At 37.1% G+C, this 25,691-nt stretch overlaps 1 protein-coding gene across 6 annotated transcripts in view; it reads right to left on the bottom strand.

Annotated features, from left to right (window-relative positions):
* Window positions 1–5,849: 5,849 nt before the first annotated feature.
* LOC110449649 (serine/threonine-protein kinase DCLK2-like) overlaps window positions 5,850–25,691 on the bottom strand; it is a 48,808-nt gene continuing 28,966 nt past the window's right edge. For 3 of the 6 annotated variants that reach the window (XM_021496642.1, XM_021496641.1, XM_021496640.1), the window contains 5 exons: window positions 14,794–16,262; window positions 10,134–10,280; window positions 9,108–9,240; window positions 8,621–8,788; window positions 5,850–8,107 (listed from right to left, as the gene is read on the bottom strand). In XM_021496642.1, the coding sequence (XP_021352317.1) occupies window positions 7,884–8,107; window positions 8,621–8,788; window positions 9,108–9,240; window positions 10,134–10,280; window positions 14,794–16,262 (2,141 nt within the window). In that variant the 3' untranslated portion in view covers window positions 5,850–7,883. Of the gene's footprint in view, window positions 8,108–8,620; window positions 8,789–9,107; window positions 9,241–10,133; window positions 10,281–14,793; window positions 16,263–19,864; window positions 20,476–22,638; window positions 23,788–25,691 lie in introns of those variants that run through there. The other 3 variants (XM_021496645.1, XM_021496644.1, XM_021496646.1) reach the window with 3 other exon arrangements.

Raw genomic sequence — 25,691 nt, forward strand, 5'->3', positions numbered from 1 at the left:
GTCTTCAAAGTTTTTTCCAAATCATTGACAAATTCAAATGTTATTATGAACTTATAACCGGAACAATTGTCAGGTCTGTAGAGATTTCACCAGATAGGAGTGTCAGGTCTGTAGAGATTTCACGAGACAGGACTGCCAGGTCTGTAGAGATTTCACCAGACAGGAGGGTCAGGTCTGTAGAGATTTCACGAGACAGGAGTGTCAGGGCTGTAGAGATTTCACCAGACAGGAGTGTAGGTCTGTAGAGATTTCACCAGACAGGAGTGTAGGTCTGTAGAGATTTCACCAGACAGGAGGGTCAGGTCTGTAGAGATTTCACGAGACAGGACTGCCAGGTCTGTAGAGATTTCACCAGACAGAAGTGTCAGGTCTGTAGAGATTTCACCCGACAGGAGTGTCAGGACCCGTATTCATGAAACCGTTCTCATGCTCAAGCATTGAGGTTGTGCTCAAACCAACTTTCTTGTAACTGACTTAAATCATGTCAAACGATCAAAACGTCAAATGTAAACATTGAAAACAGTATTGGACTTTAAGAGTCTTCAAAGTTTTTTCCAAATCATTGACAAATTCAAATGTTATTATGAACTTATAACCGGAACAATTGTCAGGTCTGTAGAGATTTCACCAGATAGGAGTGTCAGGTCTGTAGAGATTTCACCAGCCAGGAGTGTCAGGTCTGTAGAGATTTCGCCAGACAGGAGTGTCAGGTCGGTTGAGATTTCACGAGACAGGAGTGTCAGGTCTGTAGACATTTCACCAGACAGGAGTGTCAGGTCTGTCGAGATTTCACCAGCCAGGAGTGCCAGGTCTGTAGAGATTTCACCAGACAGGAGTGCCAGGTCTGTAGAGATTTCACGAGACATGAGTGTCAGGGCTGTAGAGATTTCACCAGACAGGAGTGTAGGTCTGTAGAGATTTCACCAGACAGGAGGGTCAGGTCTGTAGAGATTTCACCAGACAGGAGTGTCAGGACCCGTATTCATGAAACCGTTCTCATGCTCAAGCATTGAGTTTGTGCTCAAACCAACTTTCTTGTAACTCACTTAAATCATGTCAAACGATCAAAACGTCAAATGTAAACATTGAAAACAGTATTGGACTTTAAGTGTCTTCAAAGTTTTTTCCAAATCATTGACAAATTCAAATGTTATTATGAACTTATAACCGGAACAATAAATTAGGCTTGAACACAAATTCCATGCTTGAGCATGAGAACGGTTTCATGAATACGGGCCCAGGTCATTTGAGATTTCACTAGACAGTCAGCAGTGACATTTCTGTCGATATTCCAAATTCTAAAATCCCCATGGAAAGTGTGCCAGTCCTAAATATACTACGTGCCCCGGGCATCACAGTTCATCAGACGGCACGAACCACTCAACAACAAACAACTAACTCAGATTCAATGTTAGGTATTTATTTTGTTTACATGCGGATAATTACCTCTAAACCGGTATATAGAGTCGATACGGTGTCGACATATCCAAAGATGATGGAAATGACTGTATACGACACTTCTCAAAGAAACATGCATACTAGCAAAAGTTTTAAGTGTTAAAAAACAAAGAACGCTTACAGCATGAGAAATATTTCTGAATAATCAGGAAAAAATGACAACATGGGCCACAACGAAAGGGTAGCTTCGGTCGTTTAGGCGACCCATATTGTTTGGCATTCGATAAAATATCCTGTCATCAGTATGTGTGACTAATATACAACAAACAGCATCCCTTCTGATTTCCCGAAATGAATATGTTCAAGGTATAGACAGGAGGTCATTCCAGTCCTCGTCTCCTATCATGCTCCTTAACACTAGGAACGATTTTCTTGCATATTCCATTTTTCATTATCCGTTCCGGGGAGAAAAGATAAAGTAGCACTGTACACGAAATTTTAAGCAGGAAACTTGGAAGAATATCCTTTTCTTTTATAATAACAATTAAAATCGCGAATATTCTTTCTTCATAAACGGATGTATTCTAGAAAGGGGTTGCTGACAAAAGCCTCAGAGACATGAAGGAATCAAAACAGCACTTCAGTTAGAATGTTTAGGGTCGACAGTTTTAAATAACAATGTTCTAGATGTCTTATTAAGCCTATAAAATCATCAGAGAGAAGTAAAAGAAACACTTCATTATTTATGATTTTTAAATATACATTGCATGATAAACCAACAGGAGCCTTAAACCCTTTCACCACCATAGACCATAATTGACTCATCCAAATAAATGTATGGTAGAGTCTACTAAAGTTACCTAGGGGTGAAAGGGTTAAACACTTTGCGAGATTTATTTTTTTACTGAAAATAATAGGCTGGTTATGAATTTGAATTTGATTTGAAAGTAGAAAATGCGAAAAAGATACCTAAGAATTTGGTTGCAAAGCTGTTTTATGTATTAGAAAAACTTTCACCTTCAAATATGTGAAAGAGAAAAATGGATAAAAAAAATGAAATATTTATGATTTTAAAAATATGCATGCAGTACCATTGGGTAATATATTTCTACTGGATGGATGAAGCAGGTATGTAAATATAAACATGTTTTTCGTACAGTTACAATAACTATATTTAAATTGTATCTTAGTATTAGAAATAAATGAACAAAGAATGAATTTGAATCGACAAATTAATCCAAAAACTAGGGAAAATGTTTGTAAAACATGATGTATTAAGCCTCCTCGAAGCCAAAAAACCCTTTACCTTCGTGATCATCTTTACATAGCCTTGTCATACGTTAATGCTGATGGCTTCATAAACAACTGTAATGAACTATTTTGGTCCCAGTACTGGAATAACATCCATCTAAGATGTAGTAAATTGGGTTATATTCATCACTATGAGATATTCCGGGGCAGTAAAAAAACAAAACTCGACAGGGAAATGCCATATATATAAGTTAGCATGTAACGGAATTTCTCAGATCAAGCTTGATGAAGTACTGGTCAAACCAAACCTGGTACCCACTGTGGTCAAAACGAACAGTATCTACACTGGTCAAAACGAACAGTACCTACACTGATCAAACCGACTGGTCAAAATGAACAGTACCTGCACTGGTCAAACCAAACCTGGTACCCACTATGGTCAAACCTACCAGTACCTACACTGGTCAATATGAACAGTACCTGCACTGGTCAAACCAAATGTTGTACCTACACTTGTCAAACCAGCCTTGGTCAACACAATTAAGATTGGAAACTATTTATTCGTCAAGTTTCTGGTACCTACATGAACTGTACTGTCAACACGGGCTTTTAAAATCATAATAAAATGAAAGTCAATTAATGCTTATATATATATCCAAACATCCAATAAGAAAATGCGATGTCTATATTCTAAATATAGTAACCAATGGTATATACTGGTTTCTTTAATCTAAATATAGCAACCAATGGCAAATGGTGATTTATTTCATCTATTCATAGCGACCAATGGCAAATGGTGGTTTCTATACTTTAAATATAGCAACCAATGGTACATGGAGGATTCTATAATCTAAATATAGCAACCGATGATATAGGTGGGTTTCTACAATCTAAATATAGCAACCCATGACAGGTAGCCTGTCCGTAGCTGATCTATATATACATCACAGCAGCTACTAGCGACTTGTATGCCTACAATTATGTCAATAAAAATTATATTTAATATATCACAGATGCTTAGAATATGAGTTCAAGATAAAATCTTAACTAAAACCTTTCTGTAAAATGACGAACACAACAATTACATAGGGGTGTGAGGCTACTGGGTCTAACATCATCATTCACAATACAACTCCTTCTTCATTTTGTAGGTAATTCTAAAATGATGCCCCGCTTCTCCGGAGAGACGACTTTTGAAACAGTCCTAAAACGGAAAACCACAAATCATAACAGACAACATATCCAGCTTTTTTTTTATCAAATACAATCAGATTCTGACATTAATCCTTTCACCACTGTAGACCATAATGGACCCATCCATATCAATGCATGGTAGAGTCTACTAGAGTTACAAAGGGGTGAAAGGGTTAAGAAAATCAAAGTCCTACACTAAATTAATAGTTCAGAAATTCATTTCTTATTTAAAATATAAATTTATGATGGCACATTCCCATTTTTGCAATGAAAGTTTTAGTATTTGAGATAGGAGTAGCTTAATTACATCAATGGAAACTATCACAGCTTTGGAATTTGTACAAGTTGATGTATTGGAAAACTGAAATAGATCTAAGATACTTATTTCACACAAGCAGGAAGTTTGAATATCACGAACCCATCACAGTCTGATCATCAACAGACAACAAACATACACTTTGGAATGAAAATATAACAGTAATAAAAATAATAGTTTATACATATATAATCACAGTATAAATAACAAGAGGCCCATCAGATATGCACTGCTCACCTGTCTCAAAAACAAGCAAACTGAAAATATGTTACCCAGAAAATACCAGGAATTACACGAAAATGGTAAATATTTGTTACAAATTTTGTATTATGTAGATCGTATGGCTATCAGAAATAACATGGATACTTTGTGTTCAGCTGGTCAAGAAAAAGAAAAAAGAAAACAAAAGATTTCAGTTTGTTCTTGAAAATAGCAAGTATTTTACGATCATGCTAGAAAATATGTAAATATTGCGGCCAATTAGAAAAAAAGTAACATTTGTTGTCCAATTACTCAAAAAAATAATGGCAGCAGGCAGACGGGCAGACACAGGCAGACGGGCAGACAGACACAGACAGAGACAGACACTGGGTGCTGCAGTTAGGCATCACTCGTTTTACCCGTAGGGTCAGGCTAAAAATAGATTTGTGTACACAGCTAGATCTAACAATCAACCATCATACTGTTAATAAACATGTCATCAAACTCAAAAATAATGAAGATGTGGACTATCGATCCTGTCCAGGACAGCAAGTAACAGGTAAACATGTTACATGGTATATACAAGTATGGACGGAGAAAAGTAAATGAAGTTCATCATTCTATGGACGGAGAAAAGTAAACGTAGTTCATCATTCTATGGACGGAGAAAAGTAAACGAAGTTCATCATTCTATGGACGGAGAAAAGTAAACGTAGTTCATCATTCTATGGACTGAAACAAGTAAACGAAGTTCAGCATTCTATGGACTGAAATAAGTAAACGAAGTTCATCATTCTATGGACGGAAACTTGTAAACATAGTTCATCATTCTATGGATTGAAACAAGTAAACGTAGATCATTCTATGGACTGAAACAAATAAACGTAGTTCATCATTCTATGGACTGAAACAAGTAGAAGTTGTTCATAAATTAATGGACTGAAACAAGTAAACAAGATTATTATTTATATGTATGAAAAATTATGTGGACGGAAACAAGAAAACGTAGTTTATAATTCTAGTTACTAAAACTAGCATATCTACAGATCAAGTCAACATAGCTCATAATTGTATGGACAGAAGTAAGTCAACATAGATCATAATTGTATGGACAGAATTAAGTCAACATAGATCATAATTCTATGGACAGAATTAAGTCAACATAACTAATAATTCTATGGACGGAATTAAGTCAACATAGATCATAATTGTATGGACGGAACTAAGTCAACATAGATCATGATAATTGTATGGACAGAATTAAGTCAACAAAGCTCATAATTGTATTGACGGAATTAAGTCTGCAGTTCAGCTAAATCTGCGATATGATGTCAGGAAGAAGTATCACAGGCAATATCGTAATACTTTGATAACCTGTTAAAAAGGTCTCAGAATTAAAGCTTAAATGGCATAAAGATATCACAAATTTCTGGTCAATAAGGAAACATTTCTGATGAGAATTTTTAGCCTCTTGAATACAGTCATCATATTTATATTGGAGCCGATCCACACTGTAATAACAGAATTTATTATCAATGTACAATGAAACCTGTCAAATCTGACACCTGAGTATTCAACCACCTCTAGAGTAAGAAATTTTACAACCTCTTATCTCTTGTGAGATCATCCTCTTTAATGATTTTCATTGGAACATACAACTGGTATATATTCTTTTTTTATGTTAAATTGGTAAAATATTACTAAAACGTATAAAAGGTGCTTCAATATTTTCTTATTTATGAAAACAAAAAGAATTCTGTGTATTGCTGATTCTGATAGAATAATTCTGGTGTTCTATCATGCCTTAACTCATTCACCCCTGAAATTTCATAATGAACTATTCCAACCTTTGAAATGGAAGAATTCAAATGTGTTTTCAGGGGTGAATGAGTTCATTGCTCAATTATTTTAAAACAATTCTGTGTAGTATGTAGAAGGGACAATAATAAATTTTATTCTACCCGATGTTATCAATGCATCAGACCAGACCTTTCGCTGTCCATGACATCCAGTGACCAGACCGTGAATTCTTCTTGTCTGGTCATCACTTAAAAAGTCTCTTGACCAGTGGTCTAGAAGTTACTCTGACTTTTCGATACAACTATTGTTTTTATATTTTGGCACAAGTGAGAAAAAAATATTTATATAGTACAAAAGAATACAATATATATGGTTGCACACAGTATAACACAGATTTCCACCTGTTTGTATATGTAGAACTATTTACATGTAGCTTTCCTCATTGTTTCAAATCATACAATATCTCTTTTGTCTTTTCACAGTTATCCCCCTTTGTATTCCAAACAAGTATGTGAATTAACTCATTCGCCCCTTAAACTAACTTCATAATGAACTATTCCAACCTTTGATTTGGAAGAGTTCAAATGTGTGTTCAGGGGTGAATGAGTTTATACGAGACATAGATTGGGAATAGTTATATCAATCGTTCCTGGTTTCTGTCTCCTAGGTTACAAATATGTGATTTTGATCAGTACCACTATCAGTAGCACCTACTGAGACACTGTGTCCTCACACTTACCAACAGACGGTCAAAATTTAAACATGTACATAAAGTTGGCATTTAAGTCACGGCAAAAGTGCTGAAACTCTTATCCAAAAAAACTGCATGCTTTCAATACCAAAGGTATTGGGTTTGTCGTTATTGAAGTAAATATTCAATAAAATATGAACAAAAAAATCTAGCAGATTCTTATTATGTTGAAGACTAAAACACTAAACGATTTTTTACGAGGACCTAAGTAAAATATGATCTTATTTATACAACTAAGGAATCATTTTGTTTTAATTGCCAATACAAAATTTAAAATATGGAACTGGTAATATGAATGAAAAAGTACAAATTATTTTAATTGATGAACTTCGATTAAAGTTAAATTCTACATTTACATTTAATCTAGCCTAACATTTTTTTTTAAAGAATATATTTTTGGAATGATAATGTTTATTTCTAATTTCCTAGGTAATTGACCGACTAAAACAGAGACCAATACCAATATCTCACGATCAAGGGGAGATAACTCACAAGGAACAATCTCCGGATTTAAATGTCCACAATCACGGTAAATTTCAAAACTGGACTTTTTATACATGAAATGATACAAGTAACCTTATAAGATATCTAATAACTGGTTTAGTTTATAGTTACTGCGGGAATGTGTTTAATTTACTGGAATACAAAGTGTTAGGACTCAATGAAGTCTCTCCATAGAATAATGTTCAGTAACTGACAACACATGTTTACATTGTTATCAACTAAAATAACAGAATATCATCAGCGACTCTCATGTAATGATCAAACAAAAATGTTGTTCATGGACGGAAAATGGTGACTGATCAGAAAGGTATTCACATATAAAATGATCGCAAAAATATAAAAAGTTGTCTATGAGTGTAAATGACTTGTACCCCTAAAACAGTACATAAAGAAAACATTGTATCTCAAGTCGACGACTCGGCAAAATATCAAAAATGTCTTGACCTATTTTTAACAGTGAAGAAACAGTTAGCCCCGCCTCTCCTTGACTTTCATATAGGAATCATAACTTGTCTTAGCCAGAGCCTCAAGTTCGTTTCTTGTTTTCGTCTTGAGTTTTTCAAGCTCTGCGTTGTCGGTTATTTTTCCCATGTCTCCGTTGTACATGATCCAGGGGTGTGACAGGGTGTCGATGGCCGTGAAACGTTTCTTCTTTTCTACGATCAGCAGGTGCTCTATCAGGTCCTTAGCACCTAAAAGGTAATGCAAATTTAACATTAGGTGTCGGAACATATACGCAGTTCTTAAAATCTAGAAATGAGTTTGAGATAAAATATTGAATGAAGTTTTTCTTTTCTTAATGTGTACGAGCTTGATCATTTGATTTAAAGATTATCAAGATGTACACTAACTAGCATACAATACAGTAACTATATTTTGGAAAATATTAACAACAAATGTTTTATTGGCAAAAAAATGTTTAGAAATTATGTACATGTATCCTCCCTTATCCCGATTGCTGCAATGTATGTCCATCTGGAGTCGAACTAGCTACGCCCCCATGATTCCCTCCATCTCTGGAATCAGATTTATCTCCCCCTTCCTCCTTGACAACATAACCTCCTCCTATAGTAAAACAACTACATGTATATCAACCTCTCATTTCCAAAATGCCCCCTCCCCACTACGTACTTCACCTAGAGTAAACATGATTTCCCGACCACAACCCCTCTATCTGGAGTCACTGTTGAAGTATTCTGTGTTACCTCTAGATATCTGGTCCCAGTAGGGACTCAGGAATTCATATTCTCCCGCCTTGATGAACTCAAACAGCTCTGTCTGGTTTCTGTCGGCACTTCTAAAGGGAGGGAATCCACATAAAAGGATGTAACAGATCACGCCCACGGCCCACATGTCAACCTCCAGGCCGTAACCTAGCAACAGAATTGAACAACAGTAATTACACAATGTCAACATTATTTCATGCTTAGAAATTATTTTGATTACAGATAAGAAAAAGGGAAACTTATAACACAAGGGAGATAACTATGTGAATAAAATTAATGATAATTCTGAATTACACCGTGTTATAATGTTTCATATTTCTGCACAAAAACTTATCGCAGGTCATAGAAGTCTTATTATATGCTCAAATCTGTATACTGCTATAGAATAAATAATTAACATTTTTTGAGTATATTTCCAGTGCTGCATATATGAAGTGCAACACTAAGAACAAAAACAGAACTTTACCTATTTCTGAAAGTATTTCTGGTGCTACGTAAGTCGGAGTACCACACACGGTGTATATAGGGTCCTTCACATCCATCGCCAAACCAAAGTCTGCCAGCTTCAACGTAATTGTGCTGTCTTTGTTTCGATGTACCTAAGGAAACCAAGGGTATTACAGAATAGGTAGGTATGCTGTGTCGATCAGATTCATTGTGGAATTTGATTATGATAATATTTAACAAATTTTAAACTTGTCAAATTGTACACACTATAACACATATATAAAAGAAAACTTGAAATTCACTCCATGTTGTTACACTTGAGCCGGGGTAAATATTTGTGGTTTTATCATTCACAGCGTGTGCAAGTCTGATACCTGCATTTGAGTCAATATTTGTGGGTTAGAAATAATGAAACTTTGGTCAGAAACCTATAAACCATGTTTTGGGCAGGGGCATGTGTGTGTGTGTTTTACTCTATTTTTAAGGAAAGTGTCATGTTATTTGTAATGTATACTAATTTTTCCTTTTTATTTTTTGTTTACATCATTCAATCAAAACAGCCTGTTTCTGAAAACAACTTTTGTATTTTTTTTGTGTGTTTTAACTCATTCACCCCTGAAATTTCATAATGGACTATTCCAACCTTTGCATCGGAAGAGTTCAAATGTGTCTTCAGGGGTGAATGAGTTAAATTTGTTTGCACCTGATCAGCACAAAATTACATATTCTTACCATATATTACTGAATATCACCTGATCTGGACCAATCTCTGGTTAAATATTTGGCATGAATACATTAGAGATTAAAACATTTCTGTTTATAGTTTGAAATAAATAACAGGCAAAGACAATAGTTTATAGTTTGAAATAAATAACAGACAAAGACAATAGTTTATAGTTTGAAATAAATAATAGACAAAGACAATAGTTTATGGGACAAAGACAATAGTTTATAGGACAAAGACAATAGTTTACAGGACAAAGACAATAGTTTATAGGACAAAGACAATAGTTTATAGGACAAAGACAATACAGAACACACTTACCAAAAGGTTTTCTGGTTTCAGATCTCGATGTACTATTGACCGTGAGTGGAGATAGAACAGGGCGTTACATAGATCCTTGACCATGTGGGCCGAGTCCACTTCTCCAAACTTCACACTCTGGGTGATGGCATCAAATAAGTCCCCTCCCTAGAACACAGAGCAACAAGTCAACACTGCAATCATGACATAAACCTCATTTCGTCCTCGAGACAGGTGTATGATGAGAGTAATAGAATCTCTCACCCCCCTTGTGGGTGAGATAGAGGAATCTCAACCCGAGGGGGAAGATTCTTAAGTTGCCAAACACGAGGCTTTGCCGAGTGTTTTGCAACTTAAGAATCTTTCCACGAGGGTTTAGATTCCCCTATCTCACCCACAAGGGGTTGAATGATTCTTTTTCTCTTACCCTGTTCACCCATTGTGTACCATATACAAAATGTGATGTTAACTTCACAGGCTAAGTTCAGGGTTGACGTGACGTTGATGGATTGTTGACGTGACGTCATTGTATTGTTGAAGTGACGTCATACCATTGTTATGAATAGGGGAATCCCCCCCATCTCAACCCTAGGGTGAGACAGGAAATCTTACACCGGTAAAAGTGTGGATACACCTGTCCAGGGTAAGAGAAATAACTATTCTGCGACACTTCACAGGTGCATTCTCGATTTTGACAAGAAATTCACCCGCTCTAGATGATGGCAGGGTGCATTGAGTACACCATTACAACATGTTTGCAGGGTTAGACACTAACTATTCTTGCTTGTTAGTCCACAGGACTAGTTGAATAGATTATTTACTAGTCCTTTGTCAAAGTAACAAGTCCAAGATTTCCTGATATTAGGAAACATCGCGATCTACAGCACGAAACATCAACAGTAGGGGACTTAAAATAACTACTGCAATAAAAATATGGTGAAGTTTTAGGAAAATTTTGACAATTATCATGCATTATATCTTATTTTAAGCTGTTTTCTGAATTAAACAAGCAAATTCTTGGAATTTAATTATCTCCCGCTTGCAGGACATATTGTAGGCTAACATTATTGAGGTTAGGTTTAAACATGCGAGTATCGTGCTGTTGAGACATAATGTATAGCTTGATACTTGAAGAGAAAAAAAAATATATCCCTATACCTCATTGATTATACATAAATATGCACAAATCACATCGGTTGACAAACTTAGCATGAGTCGGATGTGCATACAGATTGTGGTTGAAACATCTGAACAATATCTACAGCAATTATCACACGAAAACCAAAGAGTGCCCGAGATGGGTGGAGAGACAGGGGAACAAAAACATTGTTATCAAGTTTGAAGGAATTTGGCTAATATTATTGACTAGAGTTATTAAGCGGAAACTGCTGATAATGACATTTATTCGTTAATCAAGGGGCCATTACTATACCAAATGGAGTCCAATAAAAGTGGTTGTCTAAATTGGCTGAGCCCTTAATGTGTTGAACCCTGTTACTAAGTTTGAAGACAATCGGATAATATTTGCCAGAGTTAATAAACAGAATACGGCAGATAATGATGTTTTTCGCTATTCAAGGGGATATAACTCCGCCAAATGGCGTCTGCTGAAAGTGGTCATCGAACTTGGTTGAGCCCTTAAGGCATTTAAGACCAAGTTTGAAGAAAATCAGTTAACATTTGTTGTAGTTATTGCACGGAAACGAAACGCAGCAGATGACGTTTTTCGTTATTCAAGGGGCCAAAACTCTGCCAAATGGGGTCTGCTGAAAGTGGTATCAAACTTGGCCGAGCCCTTAAGGCATTTAACCCTGTGACCAAGTTTGAAGAAAATCGGTTAACATTTGTTGTAGTTATTGTATGGAAACGAAGCGACTGGCAGATAATGACGTTTTTCGTTATTCAAAGGGCCATAACTCTGCCAAATGGGGTCTGCTGAAAGTGGTATCAAACTTGGCCGAGCCCTTAAGGCATTTAACCCTGTGACCAAGTTTGAAGAAAATCGGTTAACATTTGTTGTAGTTGTTGCATGGAAACGAAGCGCGGCAGATACTGACGTTTTTCATTATTCAAAGGGCCATAACTCTGTCAAATGGGGTCGGTTGAAAGTGTTCATCAAACTTGGCCGAGCCCTTAAGGCATTTAACCCTGTGACCAAGTTTGAGGAAAATCGATTTACATTTGTTGTAGTTATTGTATGGAAACGAAAGGCGGCAGATAATGACGTTTTTCTTTATTCAAAGGGCCATAACTCCATCGAATGGGGTCCACTGAAAGTGGTCATCGAACTTGGCCGAGCCCTTAAGGCATTTAACCCTGTGACCAAGTTTGAAAAAAATCAGACATGTGTTGTAGTTATTGCAAGGAAACGAAGGGTGACAGACTGACAGACAGACAGACGGACAAACCCAAATTAATATCCCCCGTTTCGGTGAAAGCGGGGGTTAAAAAAAAAAATATTGTTATTTTATAATCGTATTTTTCACAAGTCAAAAGGACCAGTAAGGTTCGGTGCTTCACTTAAGTCCTTGCTGAAATCTACTAGTCCAGGACTAGTGTTAGTGTCAACCCCTGATTTGTACGGTAGGAAAATGTGTGAGAAATACAGTCAATCACTCGTGTTTAATGCAACTAGAGAAATCTCAACCCTCCGGATAGGATTTTTAAAGTTTAGCACTCAGCAGAGCCTCGCTATAAACTTCAAAAATCTCACCCTCGGGACGAGATTTCTCTTTCTACTTCACACAAGAGTGAGAGATTCTGTTATTCTCTCATTCTTTGTGTGTATAAAAGAATTGTCCAGGACAAGAAAGGGTTGCAAGACATTTTCTATCTTTAAGCCCATTTCACTATTGCCTGACATCACATTGAGCCAACAATGATGTAACATGATCAACAAATTGGGAAAACTCTTGAAATTGAAAAGGCTGATATATATAGCTTTAGAGTCATGTAAATTAAGTCAAAAATATGACATTGTTGTTCGTATATATTTGAGAGTGAAGATGGCAATAGGTTATCACCATATACCACTTGACTCATTACATGCAATACAGATCCAGTAGGGATATTACATTTCGTTTTTAAAGTACAACGCACATTACATTCTCAAGATATGGACGTAAATGTCAGTTCAACACAGTCTGCCATTTACAATAAACGTGGAAAAATACAAAACTACACCATGTGGCCGACTTTACCATCAAGTGAACAAACAATACCAGCTAAAACATAACACTACATTCCTCTGCAGCATATAGCCTACCTTGATATATTGGCCTTCATTTAGAGATTTTAAATACCCGTAGCTGTTTTGACATTTGGAGATGGAGATTGATGGCAAAACACATCTTTTATTTAGGGACATATTTTGGATAATAAATTCTGAAAAAAATTTGAACCTTTTTTGTCAGACTTTTGGCAAATAATTAACTCCTCAACAGGATATGTACATCATATCAACCATGAATGGTGGCTAAAGGGTCAGTCAAAACTACATTCTGGAAATAAGAAAAAAGAAAAAAAACAGGTCCAAGAATGTGGAATAGGAAAATCCAAAACTGCTTAATCACCTTAAACAAGCCTAAATATCTGAAAACACACCTGGTGGAAAGACCTAATCCTTACACAACAGTGCCTGAAAAAGTTAAATATATTCTAATGAGCCAGATAATTGTAGCACTGTATATAATTATTCCCACTGAGTTTGAATTATTTCCAGCTCAAAATAGACAAAATACTGTATACTGAGGGATATTTTTTTATAACTACAGTGGATATAAGTAAACAACATGATATACATAGTCATTTTCCTGTGAAGGGTGAAATTTACCCAGGGTGAGAATCAAGTTTATGGGAGAAGGCCTAAAGGAGGCGCGGTAGTCTAGTGGTAGCTAGGACGTCGGGCTCATGACCGAAGGGTTGCGGGTTCGATCGAGTCATGGCACGGCACTGTGTTGTATCTTTGAGCAAGATACTTTACTCCGCTTGTTCCAGTCTACTCAGCTGTAAATGAGCATGTGGTTGGGCAGTGCTAGAATTGTTGAATGCTAGCTGTGAGCACCGAAATGACAGAACCGGCTGTATGCTCCCCAGAAAGAAAGATATTGGCTGGTTGCAAAGGCCCTATAACCCCGGATAATAATTTGTGGACTGCTTTGAGACAACCTACGAACTAGGTTGTGATAAAGCGGTATATAAGAACCTCGATATACAGTATACCCAAAAGTATTATTTCCCAATATAACCACATTGTATTGTAGAATTTATCTCCTTTCCAAGGAAAACTTGATAATTCAGGAGTAATGAAATTTACAATTAAGATGGAGCACCTATGGACCTTTTCATTAAATGAAGAGTATTTGATTGAGTTCATTTGATTATGGAGATGAAGATTTTTCAAATATTGGTAAATTTTGCATTTGGCACCCTAGCCTGTCCTAGCTGACCCCTGTGAAAGGGACAGGAACCCAAATTCTACAATTTGATATCCTTTTTTGATTAAGACGATTCTTACCAAGCGACTGAAAGAAAGAAACCCATTCTGTGGTTCTTCAGAAGTCTGAACAATGTAAAAAAAAGTTTATAAACGATAGACACTGACAGATAAAAATCAAATCGCAGAGAGTCACATAAGCATTTGCCTCAGTTGTCCTAAACCTAATAAGATAACATCACGTACCTTAACAAGCTCCATGACGAGGTAGATTTTGTCGATGGTTTCGTATTCTTCGTAAAGCTTGACTATGTTCGGGTGTTGACAGTCTTTCATGATTTCTATTTCATTTTCCACCATATGTTCCTTACCCTTTAACTTTGCTTTGTCAATAATTTTCATAGCAAACTCATTTTTAGTGTTTTTAAGTGTTGCTTGCTTCACAATGGCGAAGTTGCCGTCACCGAGAGTTTTGCCGAGATCGTATTTACTCAGTATGTGACTATCCCCACTAACTTGACGCTCGTACTTAGTTTTGCGTACAATCTTAGATTTTGACTTTTTCTTTCTCTGCACTTCTTTATCACCTCCTTCTTTGTCATCTTTTTCACTTTTTCCATCTTTTTCTCTATTTTTCTCTTTCTCCTTGTCAGCCTTTTCTCGTTCCGCTCTTTCCTTTTCAGCCTTCTCCTTTTCAGCCTTTTCTGCGGCTGCTCTTCTCTCTCTGGCCGCTTCTAATGCCCTATCTCTGTCCTGTTCGTGTTTCTGTCTTTCTCTTTCTTCTTCCTCTAGTCTCTTCTGTCTTTCTTCTTCCTTTTTCCTTCTTAGGTCGTCTTTGTCACGATCTCTCTGCTCCTTTGAGCGTTTGACCTGTTCATCTGTCCCTTTGGGAACCAGTCCCCTCTTTCGTCTTTCATCGTCCATTGTTCGTCGTTCAGCCTCCATTCTGTGTTGTTGTCGTCGTTTAGCACGATCGCGTTCCTCATGCGCTGCCTTGTCTTTGTCCTTTTCCAGTCGGTTAGCTAACGCATCGTTTTTAGGATAATCATGTCTGCGACGTCCCTTCTCGACCGGACGACCTTTGTAGATGATGTAATCATTGCCTTCTAGGTCACGATTACTTCCGTCGCTTCCTTCACCGAACCCACTGTCCCGCTTATCGTTCTCCGCCAGCCATTTCCGTTTTTGTTTTTCCAAATCTTTGATAATCATTCTAGCTGTGTGTGCATCCGGAAAATCGATCTCCTCTATAATGTCAATGAGATCTCCCCCTGATAGTTTTTCGATACCCACTGCCACAAACACATTTTCATCACGGAAAAAGTCTGAAATTCCTTGAACCTCCCTGCCCCGAATCGTGTACAGTTTTTCCATTTTGTTATTCCTGTATTTAGGACCGAAAGCTTCAGAAACATCCAACATGAGTTGTTCGAATGACTGTACACTCCGTCGATTAAGCAGAATCTTAATATTGTTTCTGGGTCGGGCACCATTTCGTACAATTGTGATTACTTTGGGCTTTACCTGTCCAGAATCAGCATTCTGAAGGTAGGAACCTTTGTTGGCCGTACCAAATGCCCCTGGGTAGCGACGATGCCCTGTACTTTTTTGGAGATAGGGCCCGGGCTGAAATGCCCCATACGATCTTCCCCCGCGATACGATCCATGTCCATACATGGCACCATCGCCTTCAATGTCATGGTTATGTGGCCGCGCTGCAGAGAGAACAAATGACAGTTAATTATGGAAAAAAAAGTTTTTGTATTTAATACTTATTACATAGTTTTATATTTCTTTGTAGACTTAAATATTAAGAATGTCATTACAGCACAGAAAAATCTTAAAACTTAAAACTCCATATAAAGGTTTTTTTCTGCCATAAAAACTGTTAACAAACGGAAAATAATATAACATTGAAAATGTATAAAACCAGATAGAAGTCTTGTATAAAACACCTAGTTTAAAAGGTTAGAACCCTCCACCGGTATCAAACATTAAAAAGAAAGAAGGTTTAGTAAGAACAATTCATATTGCTGCTGATACTGTCAGTCTGGTAAAACTGAACATAGGTGATGGACATTTTATAGTGGGGGGGGGGGGGGGGGGGGGGGGATGGTTTTCAAATCAGCAATACCCAGAAATTGCTATTAATTAAGACTGCCTATAAGAAATTTGGGTGGAATTTTTAAGAGCTCCACAAAGTCTGAAGCTGGCCTCATGATCATAAACCAGACATTTGTCAGAACATTTTCTCTATGTCAGTAGGTATGTATCTGGAATTCTGAAAATATGTTCAATACATAACAAAGAAATACTTGAAATACTATCATGGAGATTTTTCATTCAACAAGAGGCAAACTCCTATCAAATATTGCCAGCGAAAAGGAAAAATGTTAGCACTGTTGTAATTTCTTTTCTATTTTAGCCAACAAACAGTCATCCACTAAACTTGGCTGTTCATTGCTCAGCCATGGCTGTTGATAACTCAGCCACTTAACTTGGCTGTTCATTGCTCAACCATGGCTGTTGATAACTCAGTCACTTAACTTGGCTGTTCATTGCTCAGCCATGGCTGTTGATAACTCAGCCACTTAACTTGGCTGTTCATTGCTCAGTCATGGCTGTTGATAACTCATAACTATGGCTGTTTCTATGTTCAGTCACAAAACTATAATTGTACAATACAATAAGCCTTTCACAGCAAATCAGTGTTTTGATACAGTAATTCAACAAATATCAACCAACACAGAATAGATACATATATATAGATAAGTACACACTAATGTAGCAGCAAGAGCCCTGTATCCAATCAATTAGGTGGAATTGTTATTACTTCGGTTGTGATAGCCTCCCTTGTAATAACTTCCCTTCTGATAACCTCTCTTGTGATTACAGCCATTCTGATAACCTCCCTTGTGATTACCACACTTCTTATAACCTCCCTTGTGTGATTACTTCCCTTCTAATAACCTCCCTTGTGATTATTTGCCTTCTGATAACCTCCCTTGTGATTACCGCCCTTCTGATAGCCTCCCTTGTGATTACCGCCCTTCTGATAGCCTCCCTTGTGATTACCGCCCTTTTGATAGCCTCCCTTGTGATAACTTCCCTTCTGATAACCTTTCTTGTGATTAGTGCCCTTGTGATAACTTCCCTTGTGATTACCGACCTTCTGATAACTTCCCCCTTAATACGTCCCATGCAATATAATCTCCCTGGTGATTACTGCCCTTCTGATAACCTCCCTTGTGATTACCGCCCTTCTGTTAACCTCCCTTGTGATTACCTTCCTTCTGAAAGCCTCCCTTGTGATTACCGCCCTTCTGATAGCCTCCCTTGTGATAACTTCCCTTCTGATAACCGCCCTTGTGATTAGTGCCCTTGTGATAACCTCCCTTGTGATTACTGACCTTCTGATAACCTCCCTTGTGATATAACTCCCATGTGATTACTGCCCTTATGCTAGCCTCCCTTGTGATTACCTTCCTTCTGATAACCTCCCTTGTGAATATGTCTCTTGTGTTATAATTATAACCTCCCTTGTGATAACCTCCCTTGTGATTACCTCTCTTCTGATAACCGCCCTTCTGATAACCTCCCTTGTGATTACTGCCCTTCTGACAACCTCCCTAGCGATTGCCTCCTCTGTAATTGTGTAAGTAATTACCTATTGCTTGTGTCTACCTGCTTGTTTGAGGTTTACATCCCAGACAAGCTTTAACATTTACCATGTAATTAGGTACATACCAAACTTAAATAGCGTCACATTGTTATCATGTTTCAGTACAATTCCAAATATTTCTGTAAAGGTTCAGGTTGCTGACTAGATCTTAATAAGTAACAGGTTACCTCTTATTCGCGAAAAATGAATTATGTTAACCCATCAAAAGTTAGTCTCAGAGTACAGCATATAAACCAACTCTGGAATTTCACAATGAAACCCATTGAGGGTGAAGTATTAGAGATACACTTTTGTATACCTCAGAGATTCCCCAGGAAACTAATTGAGGGCAAAGGTCAGAAATCCATCATTTCTATAAATTTCTATAAACTGACACTGACTTTTGCCATGAAACACATCAAAAATACACAATGTATCTGATCAAGTTAACTCTGAGTTTCACCAAGAAATCCATTGAAGATTAAGTCGCGGAGAAATACATAATTTCTATATAATTTATCTCTGAGTTATATGAAACCTATCAAAGATTAATCTTCAAAATACATAATTTCTATATAATTTACTTCTGAGTTACATGAAACACATCAAACAATGTTTTAAGGTTAAGTCTTACAAATAAACAGTTTTTATAGAAGTTTCCTCAGAGTTTTACCCTGTGACCCAGTAATTAAGAAGGGTAAATCTTACAAATAATAAGTTTTTATAGAAGTTTCCTCAGCGTTTTACCCTGTGACCCAGTAAGAAGGGTAAATCTTACAAATAATAAGTTTTTATAGAAGTTTCCTCAGAGTTTTACCCTGTGACCCAGTAAGAAGGGTAAATCTTACAAATAATAAGTTTTTATAGAAGTTTCCTCAGAGTTTTACCCTGTGACCCAGTAAGAAGGGTAAATCTTACAAATAATAAGTTTTTATAGAAGTTTCCTCAGAGTTTTACCCTGTGACCCAGTAAGAAGGGTAAATCTTACAAATAATAAGTTTTTATAGAAGTTTCCTCAGAGTTTTACCCTGTGACCCAGTAAGAAGGGTAAATCTTACAAATAATAAGTTTTTATAGAAGTTACATCAGAGTTTTACCCTGTGACCCAGTAAGAAGGGTAAATCTTACAAATAATAAGCTTTTATAGAAGTTTCCTCAGAGTTTTACCCTGTGACCCAGTAATTAAGAAGGGTAAATCTTACAAATAATAAGTTTTTATAGAAGTTTCCTCAGCGTTTTACCCTGTGACCCAGTAAGAAGGGTAAATCTTACAAATAAACAGTTTTTATAGAAGTTACCTCAGAGTTTTACCCTGTGACCCAGTAAGAACGGTAAATCTTACAAATAAACGTTTTTCATAGAAGTTACCGCGGAGTTTTACCATGTGACCCAGTAATTAAGAAGCGTAAATCTTACAAATATACAGCTTTTATAGAAGTTACCTCAGAGTTTTACCCTGTGACCCAGTAAGAACGGTAAATCTTACAAATAAACGTTTTTCATAGAAGTTACCTCGGAGTTTTACCATGTGACCCAGTAATTAAGAAGGGTAAATCTTACAAATATACAGCTTTTATAGAAGTTACCTCAGAGTTTTACCCTGTGACCCAGTTAGAAGGATAAGTCTTACAAAAAATCAGTTTTTATATAAGTTACCTCGCAGAAACAATCGGTTTTGATAGAAGTTACCTCGGAGTTTCACTCTGAGACCCAGTAAGGGTAAACCAGACACATCCACCATCTTGGTTTCTACGCTGTCATTGAATCAACACTTTGGTGTAGAAAGATAATTTCGTAAATATTACACGTTCACTTCTGTTACGTGTGTTATCCATAACGGCACTAAACAAGTAAACAACGGATATCTCCTGTGTAACCATTCAATTATCACCAGTGTAGTAATTCTCCGTCAGGAACCGAACTCCATCATCAACTCAATGTCTGGCCGATCACAGGATCTCCCTATTGTATATTTAATATCCCAGAGTCAAACAGAGACAAATCCACAGGAAAGGGCTCCCACATAATCCTCCAGGTGTGAAATAAACACAGTACAGAAAACCAATTTAAAAGTTTAAAATCTTCCCCACTAGTGTTGGATTTTTTGTCGTGGTGACTGACCACGGGAGTTCCATATATGAGCTAGTTCTATCCACTGGGTGTAAACATGTTCCTAAGCCCTGAACAGATCCCGGACAACGTCCCTACAATGGTTTCAATAGATTGTGTGCGCACCGCCTATCCCAAACACCCCGACACCGTTATATTTGGTGTAGTTCTTGTCAATAACTATATAGTGCTATGTTTTTTAAGTTCAACAAGCTTCCAGCTAAAACCTTCTAACTCGAAAGTACAGCTTAATTGTTACTTCAAACTGCCAATTTGTTTTCAGGTAAATGTTTCCTTCCTCTTTTGAACTCTCTTGACAAACTCTAAGTGACATTTCTTGTGTAAACAGTGTTTTGCGAGACAAACATTAGGTGAGACTGTTACGACGGCGGCGTAGTGCTAAGCTGATCAGAACAGTACACCACGGTTGATAGTGATCTTATCCAACAATATTATTATTACAGTTGGTCTAACAGAGGGTGCCACCTTTCAACCATAGCTCAGTGACGTCTATCTATATTTCAGTAGAAATATTGCTGCACTGAAATCATTAGAACTATATATATGTATGGGCTGACAAGCAACTATTACCAGGCCTTGAATAGAGAGCTTATAGCCACGACTGCCATCAATCAAAACTTCCTTCCAGTATTGTTAGCTTAACGTGTCTCAGTCACAAAAGTGACTGGTTAGGACCAGTCGAGCAAGTCCTTGTTCTCAACATCAGGAGCAATTACGATCTTTTTGTTTTCAAGATCAGGGTGATTTAAAATTGCAATAAAACGCGATAAACTTCCGTTTTTACGAAATATTTTGAGGTTTAAAGTTCAATTTTGTTGCATTTAGCACTAACCAGACTACAATAGTATTCAGTCTTGGCTTTCAACTTTTAACAATCCAGGCTTTTGTTGGGGACAAAAGAACTAACCAAGACAAAGATTGATAAACCAACTTCATACTATCACAAACAAACGTGTTTACCTGTGCTGAAAATACCTGTTACCCTACTACCTGTTTACGACCTGTTAATTATCGTTTCAACACAACCTATCAGACTGATTGCATACCCACACGAGAACCCGGGCTCGTCAAGTCTTCTCAGAATGAATTTATCCAGGTATGTCTTTGCCCAAATTTAGTTTATGTCATTAAACGAGTTAAAAATACCTGGTGCGTCACTTACATAATTCTTGGCTCATATGTAATAAATCTTTCTCATGTTTTATAAATCCAGGCCACAAGGTATTCTATGGAGCTGATCAGAAATGCTAACCTATTATGTACCTTGTTAAATTTAAATTTAAATCTGGATGTACCTGTTTAAATGAGTTAAGCTGTAACAGTCATAAGATCAAGGAGTAAACCATGTAACGGACAAGTCATGTTTGATTTAGTCATGGAAGGCCAGATCATATCCAAGTAGTGTACATGTGTATATCAGGGTTAAAAAGGGTCAATATAGGGTAAGAGGTCAATATAGGGTAAGGGGTCAATATAGGGTAAGGGGTCACTTCAGTGTAGGGGTCACTTCAATGTAGGGGTCACTTCAGTGTAGAGGTCACTACAGTGTAGAGGTCACTTCAGTATAGAGGTCACATCAGTGTAGAGGTCACATCAGTGTAAAGGTCACTTCAGTGTGTCATTTCAATAAAAGGGTCACTTCAGCATAATGGTCACTTCAGTTTGTCATGTCAAATCTTGATTGAGTGCCGTACTTTGTTATAATAACTTACTGACATAAAAAAAATACAAGAGGAAAAGACTGAACGTGTATAGATGGTCTAAGACGGCCCCCAATCATTACAAAATGAACACCACAAGTGACTTGTATGACAGGAACAATTATGATTTATAGGTCAGTCATGAAACAGCCCATCGATTGGCTGAATAACAGGACATAAAGCCAAAATCGCCTATACTTTCCCCACGCTATCATATTTCTCTCAGCAATCAATTTCTTCAACACATATATGAATTGGTAATTCTCTTTTTCCAATTGTTAAATTTCGTTTCACCTTCACTATAAAAACAAGTGTCATTGCCTTAGTATGACAGAAACATGAATATTAAATTCCTATTAATCAGTCACGTTTCCTTCGGGCAGGAAGTGTATAGCATTAATTTCAGTGAAGATACAAATTTGTCTTCAAATGTAAACAAAATTTATCAAATTTTCCAATCAAATAGTTCCACAACTTTTTTCTTCAAAACATGTATATTTGAATTTTAAACATGGCATTACGTAAATATGAGTCCTTATACAAGGAATCGCAACCAACCGTCCTCATTATAAACACGATTAAATGATCATATTGTATTACTTTTCTGCTGATCCCTGTGCATGTAGAGCACCCGTGCTGCCATTCTCCCACTCATCAGCATGCCTCAGTATGGTGGAGTGTGTTGGCACATTAAATCCTCAACGTGATGATGCGCCACATTGACTGACGTACCACAGAACATCCCGAGTCAGGTTCAAATCCTATCAACTCTTTACAGAACATATGATGTCCCACTAGAACCCACACACTCTTCACAGATTTGTGTCACGCTAAATCCCTACTGACTCTACATAGATCATCTGGAGTCACGCTAAAAACCCTGTTCACTTTTTATAAAACATTTGATGTCATGCTAAAATCCCTACAGACTCTACACAGAACATCTGGTGTCAAGCTAAATCCATACAGACTTTTCACAGAACATCTGGTGTCACGCTAAAACCCTGCTCACTTTTCATAAAACATCTGATGTCACGCTTAATCCCTGCTCACTTTTCATAAAACATCTGATGTCACGCTAAAACCCTGCTCACTTTTCACAAAAAATCAAGTCTCGCGCTAAAACCATGCTCGTGTACTTTTCATAAAATACCCAGTGTCCATGCAGCTAAAACCTTACTGACTGCTTATAGACCATTTGTTGTCATAATTGAATGTCTTTGACTGTCCAAACAATGTCCAATATGTCATGGCACATTTCTACTGACTGCGGGAACAACATCTGGTTTCGCATTGAAAATTAACAACAGACTTAAACTGCACATGTTATTTACTGCTAATTTTAACACCTCTCGGACATCTCGATCTCAAGTAGGACACTATTGGACCAAAATATCCTCAATATGATCCAAATTCATCGAAATTCAATGTCACCAAATGTCCAAATCGAATGGGGAATGTCGTTAATGGTCTACCACTCCAAAATATCCACAAACAACGATAAATAATGGCCAGAATGCCCCATCAGTGGGCCACATGTTGTACGAATTCATTAAGGAACTGTCGCCCCGCTGTTGACAGATCCAACCTGTAATATTGGACAGTGCTCGTTCTATGTAAATCAATAGAATTGTAAAGCAGGTGAGATGTTACCAGACACGCATTAAACCTCCTTAAGCCACTGCCAAGTCTTACAGATACCAACTGATGGACTACAATGCTTCCAGATAGAGTTTCAATGCCCAGACAATCACATTTACACATACATACCCGGGGGCCATACGAGGGGGAATTGTAAACAAAGGCATGTGGGCAAATATCTAAACAAACTCATTCTCATAGAAAGATTGAGAAGTAAGATGGACTCGTATTATATGAAGTTGTCATCGCTTCCCTCCCTCCGACAATATCACCCCGACCAACCATACCAAATGTTGGCTGTGTAAGTCCTTCCATTAGTGTGCTACTGAATGGTCGGACCCCACCATAATGAAGTCTGTAGTCCTAACCTTATCTGATAACACTTTTATCAAACCACAACACAAACCGATCAGTTAAAATGGCTGTTGAAAGAATCGACAACAGATCACCGTTAAGTACCTGTGTAACAGAATTGGACAATTCCTTATCGTGATTTTGTCTTTAATCTTTACCGTTTATTATTATATAAACATTGTATATAACAAACAGAACAATTTAGACATATATGTCCCGGGCCACCCCGGCAGGGTAACACTACAGGCTGTCACCTCAGGTAACACAAACAGAACACTAGACATATATGTCCCGGGCCACCCCGGCAGGGTAACACTACAGGATGTCACCTCGGGTAACACAAACTGACTTCTGTTACCCAGGATAAATTACTTTTTAACATCAGAGTAATTTCTGTTTCTATAACCTCTGACAATCAAGTGTTTCTTCCAGTATATGATGTTGTTTCTTCATTAACCTGATCTTAAGCAGGTCTTATAATTCATAACATATAATTCATTGAAAAGATTATCAAGATTTATAGCAACTGAAATGATGTAACAAGAGGCTCAATGGGCCTGTATCTGTAAAACAATGATGATGGCAAATAGATCTTACATTACTGACCTTCAAAGCGATTTAAGGTCAATTTTATTTACAAAAATGAAATAACAAGATTTAAACTTATCTTGCTCAAGCAACCTTCAAATTTGATTCATATCACTTGATATGGCTTTTCACACCAGCACGCTACAGGCCAATTATCATTACCATAATCCTCTTGGTTATTCAGAAAAAGTGGTATAAAATAAAGTTTTAGATCGAGAGCCCTTTTCCTCAGCAAGCTACATGCGAAATTTCATGACCCGAGACTGCTTGGTTATTCAGAGGAAGTTGTTTAAATCTTAAATATACATCAATTTACACCAAGTAAATGTGACTTTGAAAGTGGATCTAGATCGTTCACCCCAGCAAGTTACAGTCATAGCATTATGTCCTGATAGGCATCTTGGTTATTCAAGAAGAAGTTGATTGATATGGAGGAAAGGTGCTACACTTTAGCCGAAGTTCCTCTGCACTTTGTGTCAGGTGAGCTAACAAAATCCTGCCACACCAAAACTCCCAGCTATGTTAGTTATTAGGGGTATAATGATATGTGGAGGGCTGAAGAAAGAAAAGATTTGATGTAGGTGATATGTTATCGATCCCCAACCCATACTTGTATATGTATCGGAGCTAGATGGCCAGTTAATGTCATCCACGAAAAGGAGTGGGCTAGAATTGGCAGCTTAACTCATTCACCCCTAAAGACACATTTAAACTGTTCCAATTCAAAGGTTGGAATAGTTCATTATTAAATTTCAGGGGTGAATGAGTTAAAATGTGAACGTGGGAAGATTTATTTGGTATAGCGAGAGATAATTAGCAATAAGTACAGTAATGGCAGCTTCACTTTTCATTGTATCAGCTAATCACATGGTACAACATGCTATATGTCAACACGGTAGCCAAAATTCATTAAGAGTTATTCCCCTTTAATTCCAAACCTGGTTAGCTTCAGGTAAAGTGAGGGTTCTAAAAGTTGAATTTAAAAACAAATACAAAATCTTTTCATGTCAAAATTACAGGGATATACACTAACATGAAGTAAAAACTGAATTTTGTTGAAATAAGACTTG

Source organism: Mizuhopecten yessoensis, unplaced genomic scaffold (genome assembly GCF_002113885.1).
Source record: "Mizuhopecten yessoensis strain PY_sf001 unplaced genomic scaffold, ASM211388v2 scaffold4743, whole genome shotgun sequence".
NCBI lineage: Eukaryota > Metazoa > Mollusca > Bivalvia > Pectinida > Pectinidae > Mizuhopecten > Mizuhopecten yessoensis.